The sequence below is a fragment of the Pararge aegeria genome, chromosome 6 (genome assembly GCF_905163445.1).
Source record: "Pararge aegeria chromosome 6, ilParAegt1.1, whole genome shotgun sequence".
In the NCBI taxonomy this organism is placed as follows: Eukaryota; Metazoa; Arthropoda; class Insecta; order Lepidoptera; family Nymphalidae; genus Pararge; species Pararge aegeria.
The window spans coordinates 10,489,438-10,501,776 of NC_053185.1; the positions used below are offsets into that span (position 1 = coordinate 10,489,438).

General features: G+C 34.2%; 2 protein-coding genes across 4 annotated transcripts; both read right to left on the reverse strand.

Moving 5' to 3' along the window:
- Window positions 1-2,202: 2,202 nt before the first annotated feature.
- On the reverse strand, window positions 2,203-3,529 carry LOC120624714 (UV excision repair protein RAD23 homolog B-like). The gene is given in 2 exon segments (XM_039891398.1): window positions 2,203-2,806; window positions 2,809-3,529. Coding segments are annotated over 2 exon segments (921 nt in total). The 5' UTR covers window positions 3,410-3,529; the 3' UTR covers window positions 2,203-2,486.
- Window positions 3,530-6,108: 2,579 nt separating this feature from the next.
- LOC120624704 lies at window positions 6,109-9,233 on the reverse strand. Of its 3 annotated transcripts, none has more exons than XM_039891384.1 (4): window positions 8,939-9,233; window positions 8,477-8,626; window positions 7,713-7,935; window positions 6,109-6,488 (listed from the first exon to the last, which is right to left on the reverse strand). In XM_039891384.1, exons 1-4 carry the CDS (start codon window positions 9,062-9,064, stop codon window positions 6,142-6,144), a joined length of 846 nt encoding a protein of 281 aa, XP_039747318.1. In that variant the 5' UTR covers window positions 9,065-9,233; the 3' UTR covers window positions 6,109-6,141. The 3 variants fall into 3 exon arrangements, with proteins under 3 accessions (XP_039747318.1, XP_039747317.1, XP_039747319.1); XM_039891383.1 differs by having other exon boundaries at window positions 8,921-9,233; XM_039891385.1 differs by having other exon boundaries at window positions 9,083-9,232.
- Between the last annotated feature and the right edge of the window lie 3,106 nt (window positions 9,234-12,339).

Here is a 12,339-nt window from a genome sequence, read left to right on the forward strand (position 1 = left end):
ACTATAAATAAAGTATCTGCAGAATCTTTATCAAGTGTAAATAGGTATTTTACAAGTATAGGTCGTGATCTTTCTACCTCGATCATTAATAAGCACTGCAAGCACCCAATCCTCTCATCAGATACGGTGCCCCTAAACTCACTCATGTTCTATGTTAAAGCTAAAATCACGTAGTGCTGCAGGATATGACAAAATAAGCTTACCTTTTATTAAAAGATTTAAAAACTTACTTGCGCAGCCTATTGTGCACCTAATTAACGTGAGCTTATCAGTGGAGTTTTCAGGCTGTTAACAGGCTTTTGTTACCTCTGTTCATAAAAATGGTGACAAACGGGTAGTTTCGAACTATAGACCCAATTCGCTGCTGAGTGTGCTAAGCAATATTTTGGAAAAGGTAGTTAACTCAAGGTTAACAAAATATCTTGAGAAGTCTAAAATGCTTGCTCCGAACCAATTCGGCTTTAGGTCTAAAAGATCTACCCTAGACGCGGTTCTTGAAGTTACCAGTTATATAAGTAGCTGTCTCGATGGTGGCAAAAAGTACCTTGGTATATTCTTAGACCAACAAAAAGCCTTTGATACCTTCTCAATTCCAATCTTGCGTGGCAGGCTCTCCAACGTAGGTGTCAGGGGTATTGCCCTGGACTGTTTCAAAAACTACTTTATGGGTAGGCGACAATGTGTGAAAATAGGTGATCAAACTAGTGACTTTGCTGTTATCACCTACGGAGTCCCTCAGGGTAGCGTCTTGGGTCCAACTCTTTTCCTAGTGTATATAGACCCTCTTTGAGAAATATCACCAAAGCTCAGTGTCTTTTTTTTTTAAATGTGTTTTTTTTGTCTTTTTTTTTTTTTAAATGTCTTAAATATTGTTCACGCACGCACACAAGCATCCACTTGCACACTCATTTACGCACATACGGTCACACAACACCTAAAATGCTGAATGCTCTATACAGACCTACATAATTTATTCTACAGTTATTGTTTAATATTTATTTTATTTTCCTATCATAAAACATAAGTTTAAAATAAATAAGCACCCTTTGTAACAACTGGAAAGACCTACCCTCTTTAACATAGGTTTTCCTTCCGCCGAGATTAGGGCATTCATGTAATTATTTTATCCATTATTTTTAGCCTGAATAAATAATAATTATTATTTTTTAATATTATTCCTTAGGTAATTTTGGACCTACCAATGCATAAGTTTAAAAAATATGTTAAAACACATTATTACAGCAAGTTTACTATACCTTGATGAATCTCCTACTAACAAGGTTGCTTGAAAGCATCAGACTTCACTTTCATCTCTCACAATATAGAAAAATGAATGTTATAATGTAAATTGTTGATATTGGAAATAAGCAACTGTTGAGTTTCATGCTAGCTTTTTCTCAGTAGAATCTGCCTTCTTAACCGGTGGTAGAGTCACATGTATAATATGTATAAACAGACAGACTTGACGTTTCAAAAGTGCTTACTAGGCTTACTTGAAATGAATTTCTATTTAATAAAACGGTTTCTACGCGGCATCGGCAGACCAAACAAAAGCAAATTCAGACATTATAAATTTCCAAATAGCACCCACTGGGGATCCAACCCAGGCACTCCACTTATATATAGGTCCACTAATTGAAGGTTGTTGTTGTTGTGGTTCACAATTCAAAATTGTGTCATTTAACTCCCCTCTCTAAACTAATAAACCATATTGTGTAATAAAAAAGTATAGCCTGTCTATTAAGAAAGAGCAATAAATAATGTTAATCTTAAAAATATTTTTTTACTGGACTTTGCTGAATTTTGTGACATATTTTGGGTTAGTTTATTTGATAGATTGAAATATTTATTAATTTCTATTATGTGGTCTTTAGTTCCCATGTTTTGATTCACCAAGAATAAATAAAGGTATGGCCTGGATGACAAAACATCCTCTGGTAGATCATTGTGCTTTTCATATGTAACATGTTTAGTACACTCAGTTGACTTGTATAGGTTATTTAAATTATCTAGAATAATCCACGCTAATATAAATTTGAAAAATTATTATCATTTTAATGAAAAGACAAGATTTAATCCAATTAACCAGCATGCTATCCTCATTTGCTAAGCTTAGGGTGATCTTGATTCGTGACCCTGTCAATACATTTACAATAATCTAGGATCATGTCACAATACCCGATATAAAAAAAATAATTATCATACATTATATAACTGTTTTTATTTAAAAGAATTGAACAATATGAATTTTTATTACATATTATCTATTACTTTAAACTAGTAATATGACAATTTTTTTTGAAAAAAAACAAAGCAGGTTAATGGGCTGTTTATTTTCAAGCATAAGATCATATACTGCAGTGTTTGTTTTCATTCTTTAAGGATTGAAAAGTAAACCTAACAGTTTATTCAACTTGACTTCAACTGTTTTATTAAGAATTCTTAGTTAATATCCTGACTGGATTTCAATTTGTAGTTGCACTATTTTAATCATCAAAGTTTTGAGACAGCAGGAAGTTAGCTGCAAGGTTTTCATTCTTTTCACAGGCAAAATAAGCTTGAATTACCATGTGCTCTGGAAATCCTAGAGCTTTTAATCGTTCTATAGCTTCTTTATCTTGAGAAGACACTTGTATGACATTTTGTGGTGATTGTGTAACTGGACTGTCTGCCGCAACTCCTTCAGTCGGTCCTATAGCTGTTGCTGCAGTAGCCCCCATATTGGTTGCTGGTGAGGCACTGATAGGCTCATTAAGCATTCTAACAAAAGCTTGTTGGTGCTGGCTTATAGCTTGCAATAAGGCTGTGGTTGGTCACGTAGGAAACCTAATGGATCATCAGAATCGGAACTTTCTTCAACTTCCTGTTCTTGGAGCAATTCTTCAGGTATACCTGTTATGAGATATTCAACTGCTCTTTCACGGTTACTAAACGACGCACGCAGGGCCTGTTCTACTTGCAGTCTGTTGTAGCCCATATCCATAATGCTTTGGACCGTTGACTCGAAGTCAAGATCAGTAGAAGTGACAGATGGTTCGATAGGGCGCTCAGGTTCAGTAGCAGGAGCTGGCTTCGGATTTTCTTCCAGTGCTTTGTTTTTAGCATCACCACTTTCGGTTGACGCACTTTCTCCAGCTTCGGGCGCAGAGGTCGATGACGCTTGTTGACTATCAGTTGATTTAGGTTTCGTAACCATAATAACGACGAATTTTTTTTCATCTATATTATAGGTGCACAATTTATTGTCATCAAGAAGAATTTTACCCGCATATATAAGTTTCTGATGATCTGCCGCATAGTCTTTACCTTTTTCAACTTCAATTTTGAGCTTCAACGCTTTCACAGTCTCCTCCGGATCTATGTCTATTTGAAAAGTTTGTTGTTGTAAAGTTTTTAATGTCACGAGCATCTTGCTATTTATCAGTAATAAACAAAATTTAATATTTCCTCAAATAACTGATCTGACTCGACAAAATTGTCCACTTTATAAACATAACCTCTTACGACTTTTTTTTTTTACTGGCTTTACTGCTCTGGCTACTAGTCATTTTGATTTATGCAACCGTTTCCTTACACCAAAGAACCAAAGAGAATATAATCACTAAAGTCCGTATTCGAAGTGAAATCTTCTTCTTTAGACGCATAGAGCAATTTCTTGTAGGGAGAAACTTATGAAACTGGATCGGTTTTTGTTATTTTAGTGTTTTGTATTTTCACCTCTTTCTGCAGTCTTTACGACTTCCTCTTTATGTATTTATTTCATTTTGTAGGTTACATTTTACTATTATAATTGATTAAATGTACCCACTACATGAAATTAATATATTATAATTTTTCTAAAGAAGCAATCACCATCATTTTTTTCCTTTTTCTTTAGATTTATGGATTTTCGTAGTGCCAAAACAGTATGGAGGGTAGAGGTAAGGAGAGTCATCTGTGTATATGAAAAAGTGTCGTCAAAATGTATTAAATTAGGATGGCGCCACATTTGCATCAGGGTAACTCTTAAAAGAAGCGCCAAATATAAATATTGTTAGAGTAGGCTTGAAAAATAAACAAGGAAGTATGGAGATACAAGGAAGTAAGGTTATTTACCACAATATTTTGTACAACGTAAGTTGTTGAAATTCTCAATAATTAACTACTTTAGTCGATAATGACATTAAATTTTTTAACTCTGCATACTTCAATTCATCTACGATTGCTACATTCATACCATACCCTGTGCATCCACCAGCGCCATTGTGGAGGATTTTTGAACTGTTAATTAGCGCAACAACTGGACACTTTTTCAACTTTTCTCCCATATAAGATGACTCTCCTTACCTCTACCCTCCATAAAAGAGGCATTGTAGAAGGGGGAGTATATCATACAGATTAAAGGGCAATTTCGGTTAGGAAAAAGGGATATGTGTGACTGATCCTTTGTCCAGGCAACACTAACACAGAGAATAATCTCGAAATCTTTAATCTTATTTTGGCTGATGTACTGGGGTACAAGCATGTCCAATCCGTAGACGACTGATAGTTGATGTGACCCAGCGAATCTATTTTGTTAGTAAAGAATAAGCATGATGTATGCCTTTAACCGATTTTGATTCAATACACCTTTCACCATTCCAAGTTTTGTCCAAGTCTGATTTTCCTAAGCAGCGAAGTTCATAGAACTCGATTTTAAGAGGTCATAGAACTTGATTCGGTTGAAAGTTTAACCCAGGCGTCAGCTGTCTGATTACCAAAGATGCTGAAGTGACCTGAAACCCACCCTTAAGGAGTCAGTTTCCCACAAAGAGTATTGCTTCTTAAATTCCTATGGACTCTCTTGTAAATACTGAAGATACATTTGGATTGAATTCCAATTTTGTATTTTAGTACCCAACATGCTACGCCAACGCAACCAAACAGTAATAATTTTGAGGCATCAGTAAATATGTTAAGGTATTCGGGCCAATTACTTTAAATAATTTGATTGAACCTCAGTTTAATCAAGGTGGAGAATCAACACATTCCACTTGTAGTGCATTGGTGGGAGATGACTTCATTGCGCCAAGTGTTGTCTTAGGCATCTGAACTGTATTTTGTTTTGCTTTTCAGTTGCCAATTCAAAAAGCTCCTAAATCCCTTACTTTGGGACATTCTTCAATGGTGCTATTTTGGTCCTCCTTTTTTTTGGTTTTGTGTGATGATTTGTAGCCTATAGCCTTTGGTGATAAATGGGCTATCTAAAACATAAGGAATTTTTCAAATCAGACCAGTAGTTCTGGAGATTAGTGCATTCAAGCAAATAAAGAAACAAACACTTCAGCTTTATATATTAGTATAAGATAAGATATTGCAATTGTTTTTTTACATTTTTAAAATATACTTCAAGTAATGAATATATTGATTACATTATAAGAAAAGTTAAAAAAATGGAGTTTACTAATTAAACTCCATTTGAAGCTGTAAAATCATCTTTGGCAAGTAGAACACACTGTTTGAAAACTGATCTTTGTTTGGACGGAAAGAGGTCACTGCTGCACACACCAGCTGAACTATATTTTTCATTTCTTGTAAAACTATTAAAATTTTGCTTGAATTGCAAGTTCAAGGCATCTTAATTTGGTCTTATAAATTAATGGGAAATATTCTGTATACTCCTGATGTTGAATATACATTGTCCTGTTTGTAAGATCATTGAATCAACCCATTACCGGACAACTACAGGGCATGGGTCTCCTCCCACAATGAGAAGGGCTTTGGTTCACCACACTGGCCCAGTGCAAATTGGTAGACTTCACACACCTTTGGGAACATGGAGAACTCTCAGGTTTCCTCACGTTGTTATTCTTCACCATTGAAGCAAGTGATATTTAATTACTTAAAACATACATAACTTAAGAAAGTTAGAGGTGCGAGCAGGGATTCGAACTCAGCCCCCCTAAAGTTAAGTCCAGCTCCTACCCACTGGGCTATCACCGCTTCCACTATCAATTCATAGATAGTATTAGTTGGCTGAATATTGAAAAGTATAGTATGTTGTAAGCGCAAATAGAATGTTGATCTTATGCAAATAATTTATAAATTATTTAGAGCTAAACTTAATTTACAATTAAGTGTACAAAAAAGTTCAACGCAGTTAAACTGTTTATTGATTTAAATTTACAATATCAATTTCTCACAATTGTTGAACCATTTTTTTGGAACATATTTAATACCATTTTGTGATTGGTTTATAACATTGAAGACTGCTAAATCAATGATGGAGAACATATCTCTATGAATCCATTCCTTACACTCCAAAAACAATTTTGAAATTAGTAGTGCTTTACTCTTTTCTGATGCTGTTTCAAGCTGATAAGACAAGTCTAACATTGCATCTACTTCATGATTACAATAGTCATATGGAGCTACGTTATCAAATATAAGACACATGTATCTTATGATATTCACTGCACCAAGTATTGGAAAGGCCAAAGATGAGAACTTTAATTCTGGTTTAGTGGATTCTGAAAGGGACAAAAAGTAATTAGTTAAGGTTCATTTAATTTGCTTTATTCATGCAATTAAAAAAGGTTTTCTTAAACATGAACACTGTATTCTCCAAAATTATTTTCGATATAAGGCATTTTATATCAAACATAATTTTAAAAATTAAAAGTTATTTCATCCTAATATTAATCCCAAAAAAAAGTCATTCTGTTATCAATCAAAAATACGATAAATCTAAAATAGATTTGCTTTAACTGCTTATCATTTGGGCGCAAAGTTTATCTCTTAGATATAAAGAAATAGAGATGCATAGAGGACCTAAATTTTACGACGAGTAACCAGGTATCCAGTTTTATTTGGTTTGAAACCGAGTAGGCACTCGGCAGAGTTCCTTTATTCAGGTTTTCACATCTCTTCACATCCTGATAAACCAGGCGGCGAGCAGCCGGTCCGGTCGTCTCCTTTACAGGAATCAATGATTGTCTTTTGGGCATATTTAGTATGTCTTGTAAACAGGAAACAAGTGCCCTTTATGCATGATTAGTAGGTCTTGTATGCAGGAAGCAAGTGTGGTTCATGCAAGTTTAGCACATCGCGTATACAGGTCGCAAGTGCCTTTTATGCAAGTTCAATAAGTCTCTTGTAGAGGTTGCATGTGTCGTTTATTAAAGTTGAGTATATCTCGTATACAGGTCGCAAGTGACTATTATGTATGTTCAGTAGGTCTCCTATAAAGGTCGCAAGTGTCTTTAAGCAAGTTTAGTAATGTACGTCTCGCATAAAGGTAGCAAGGGTTCCTTAAGCATGTTTATATGTCTTGTAATAGGTAACAAGTGTCTTTTAATCAAGTTTAGTGTGTCTCATATATTATAGGAAGGTTCCTTTCTATGAGACTCATGCTTAGCCGAATAACTATGCATTTAAACCGAGCATGCTGAGTACAGAGTAATAAACTAGTACTCTGCCCATTGCTACAAACAAACAACAGAACCTCTTCAAAAAATCTAATCTTTACTCTTTATTATATAAGCACAGACTATGGGCTATTCTTCTCTTCTTTGTTCTTTATAGGGAGTAATTTCTAAACAGTTTCTCTTACTCTAATGATGATGAACCTATCATGATGACATACAAAGCCCTTATGTGCGGAAATGGCATAGTTCAAAGAAGAAGATTCATGGATTTTGAGCGCAAAGTAAATGCTATGATTTAGGTAGTGACAATAAGAGATGGTTACATACCACATTTGAAAATCAGTCTTAGATTAATCTTAGCACCCATTTGCAGTCTATACAAATCTTGATACTTTCTAAAAAAAGCTTCAATTTTTGGTATTTTCTCAGTAGGCACAGATGAATGAAGATGCCATGTAACATTAAGCGGTTTAACTTCTTTCAAAAACTTGTTTAGAAACCATGGAAGTGCATTAGAACTAAGCACTATAACAACTTCTTCTGGGATTATCTGAAAAATAATGCATTACTGTTATAACAATATAAAATGACACTGTCAACTGAATTTTTTAATCCAAGACTGCCAGTTAAACAAATATCTTTCCACAATGTGCCACTGAAAGCCCTATATGCAGAGCTTCAATGGACGCAGATGAAATAAAATGTTTGTGATAAGGCTACCTGGGATCCTGAGCTACATTTCCTTAATACTTGACAATTTGCTGGGCTTCTATAATAAGCTAAGATGGCTAGAATACTAAGTCCAATGGAGAAACAATGGTTTGTTTGTTAAACAGCTTGAGAACACAAAGTCAAGCTAAGTGGAAAACTTCCCAGATGAATATCTAATAAACTAGAACATTTGCTCTTCCTTCACACATGTGTGTGAATAAGAGGTTGAGGTGTATGCTACCTTCTATTAATATTTTTATCCAGGTTCAGTATAGAGTGAGGAAAATACTTGGAAAATGAAAGTAAAAGTAATTAATAGTTCAGTAAACTAGTATAGTTCTATGATATAAATCCTCACAGGACCCAGTGAAATAACTCACATTATTAACAGCTTTCTTCTTTGATTCCTCGTTTGTATTAATTTTGCAAAGATGGCTGATGTTTTTTATTCTTTCATAAAGAATATCTAATTTTGCAAGCAATTTATCTTGTCTATCTTCCAATTCACTTAGTTGACTATTAGGCATCTTCTACAAAAAGAAAAATATGTTATTATTTTAAATTCTAATGTCAGTGTCAGTGTCAATTTATTTTTACCAATTTTCCCTAACCTATCAACTTTTAGCCCAACCCGGGAATCAAACCCTGAAACCACCTGATCCATAAAACATGCTAAGTTCCAACTCAACAAGGCATGAGTAATAAATCTATTGCAATTATACAGTAGACAAAGTAGCTAAAACTAATTTACCACACAATTATTGGTTTGGACTCGAAAGACTAAAAGTTTTAAATCATTGTGAACTATTAAAATAAAAATAAACCTTAAGAATTTTGATAACCTGGTCACTAATATTTATATCCGTTTCGTCTTTCGTGCACTCTTCTATGGAATTTCGTATATGGTACATGCATTTTGGCAACAATAACAGCTGTTCTTGTGATACAATATTTTTCATATGATACATGTTCTGATTAATAGATACCGGTAGTGGCAGAAACAGTAACACCCACGATGGACAGACGGCACACGACACAGACCAGTAAATAACGCACACGATTTGACATTCACACGATCAAATTACTGATCGCCCAGCAGTCAACACTCAGCACAGACCAGTAAACACTAAACACCAAACAGCAGCTCAGTGCCCACGTCAGCTGTCAACCATAGACCATAGATGAGTCATAGACCCGAACACTGACCTTTATTAAAACGAAGTGCAATAGACAGGCTTTACCATATACAATTACTACTAAAAATTGTGCCTTTTTGAAGAGCTTATGAGAGTACTACGATATGGTTGTGTCGAGTACTTGGTCGATAGTACTCATCGACATATTTCTGTTAAGATTTATCAAATTACAAATTATTGAAGCAACGATTGTAACAGGTTTCGATTATTACATTACTAGATTAAAATCCATAAGCCTGAGAAATATGAATGTCGTAAATTGGGGTTTCGAGTAAAATAAAAATATAAAATATAAAAAAAATATAAAAATAGTTTATTTGGGTAAATAAAATTACTTTAAACACTAATGGCTGGAGCCTTCTTTTAAGGGTAGTATTACTACCCCTGTGTCAGAAGACACCGCTCTTCCATAACAAGAAATAAACATAAAAACGAGGGTAGGTATACAAACAAAAATATTTGTGTTGATATTAAAAATAATAGACATTTTAACAGAAGAAATTAAGTTAACTAAAAAATGAACATTAAAGAAAAATGACATTACAATATATTTAAAGTGTAAAGTAATTCGCGTGCGTGTTTGTGAGTATGCGTGAGGGTGTGAGTATGCGTGTGGGTGTGTGTGTGTGTGCGTGTGCCTGTGCGTGCGTGTTTTAACCTCTATAATTGTACTTAATATTAAATTATGCGTTTTAATAACGATTCCACTTCATTATATATTCAAGTTAAATGATTATGTTCCAAACATTTTACTGAGTAGGTATTATTTTAAAAAGACTTCGTATAAGTACCACTTCAAAGAAGTGCAGTATACCAACATTTAATTTGTCCGTTAAAATGGACGTAGATATAATATACTTATTTCTTTGCAGCCCATATTCCTATTTACTCTTTATGACTTCTTTAAAGAGCATATATTTTTTATTAAAATATGTCATATTTTGTAGGTTTACCTAATGGCTGATCAAAATGAATTGCCAATAAATCAACTCGACTAAGAAATGCTGATAAGGACGTATCTATTACAAAATCCACAAATAAAACGGGTTTTCGGGAGGTTTTTGAGGTCTGTGGTGGTGTTGGTACTAGAATGGTGATTTAGTAATAAATGTTTTGATTGTCTGCGGTCTCCTAAATCCAATTAGGGATAGGTAAATATTTTATTTAAAATAAATGATACAACACATTTTTTTTTTAACTTGACTAAAATGTGAACGTGGTAATTAGTGTTGCATTAACACTAATTACCAGTAAAGACATATTACCTAGTATAAACAGTTATATTAAAACCATGCCTCTAATCGGTTTCTATGCTGCATCGTACAGCAACGCGACATCGCGTAACGGCTCATTTTTGTTGTTAGTATGGTACCTAACTAGCCAAAGCCGAAACATCCCACCAGACAATGAATGATGCAACTTCAACCTTGTGTCCCGATATTCAAGGTCTTTTTAAATAAACTTTGTTCTTAGATCATTTTTATAGCCACATTTATATGTACTGGTTTTTGAGTATTATTAAGTTAATGTTATGAATAGATTTTTTTGTCATGCCAAATTATCTAGGCTTGCCTGTAGAATTAATAAATTACCCAATTTACTTGCTTTTTTTTTCAATACCCACTACTATAAATAATATCATATTTTCCGTTTTCAGAAAACAGTCTAAATAGTAGGATTTTGAAAGTTGTTCTCGCTTGGATGTTAGGTTAGGTTAGGTAAAAAGATTTTTTGCCAAACGTTTTTAAAATAAAAATTGGAGAATTAAGTATTATAAACAACATTATCATTAGAAAAGGTATCTGAGACAGTGAATATAGAAACAAAAAATACTTCTGATTGTTATTCAAGTATTAAAATAAATCAATATTCATTCATTTCAAGTAGACTTACTACATAAGCACGTCAGAAACATCTATTAGATAGGCAGAAAGACCATATTTAAAGTATACAAACTTTGTCTTTTACACTAAGTAGGGTGATTGTCCCTATAGTTGACCCCTGGCCTAGCCACTGTTGTTCTGTGATTTCTGACATTTATTTTTATATTTTGTAGCAGCCGAGGCAAACCAACCAATGAAATGCAAACTATGACATAATGTCTTAAATTGGGATTCTAAGTTTAATGTTTTTAATGTAAAATATTAATTTTGTAATTTGATAAATCGTAAGTTCAATAGTGTCGTTGTGTACTATTAACCAAGTACTCGGCACAACCCTATCGTAGGATTCTCATCAGCGCTTCGAATCGGCACAATTTTTAGTTGTCAGTTTGTATGGTAAGCCTGGTCAGCGTACTATTATATAATAGAGGTCAGTGTCCAAAATGACAGCTTAAACTTTGTCTATTTGTACAAAACCACATTTTTTATTATACTTATATAATAAAAAATGTGGTTTTGTCCGAAACAATTCATTGTTCCTAGGTCTCAAGAACTTTATTTTTTTAGTAATAATTGACGGACCAAGCCGATGGCCCACTTTATGGTAAGGCCAAGCTCAAGCCTCGTGTGTCTGAATAATAAGAAGCACATGAGGCTTGCACCGGCACAACGCCTTTCAGACCGGAACGCAGCATTGCAACAATTTTGTTTAGCGGCAGAAATAAACTTGGCGATAGTTCTTCCCCGGTCGAGCTCTGTTATAAAAGCTCTACTATAAAAAATCTATAACATATTTGATATTATTATATGTTGTTACTTGTTCTAGTTTTAGCTCTTGTATTTAACAGCATCACACGTTAGCTTCAAAATACTGATCATTAATAACAGGATAAGAATAGAGTGACAGCAGGCTGTAAAGTAGAGATTAGTTATAATTTTTGACGACAACGGTTGGAAAGCGTTGAGCGCTCTAGTTTTTTAATTGGAGGTCTCGGGTTTGATCCTCGGCAGCGGCAATTTAAGAATCAATAATTTGTGAATTTTCTTTTGGTCTAGGTTTGGTGGAGGCTTTGGCCGTGGCCGGTTACTACACCGTCAAAAACGACATGCAGTTTAAGCGTCCCGTTACGATGTCGCGTAGAAACCAATTAGGGGTATAAGCTT

Excerpts from the sequence above, each read along its gene's own strand:
- LOC120624704 (XM_039891383.1), bottom strand. The coding sequence starts at position 9,064 with ATGTATCATATGAAAAATATTGTATCACAAGAACAGCTGTTATTGTTG. Across the intron at positions 7,936-8,476 it reads AGAAGAAAGCTGTTAATAAT|ATAATCCCAGAAGAAGTTGT; the intron begins GTGAGTTATTTC and ends ATTATTTTTCAG. Across the intron at positions 6,489-7,712 it reads AAGACTGATTTTCAAATGTG|AATCCACTAAACCAGAATTA; the intron begins GTATGTAACCAT and ends TGTCCCTTTCAG.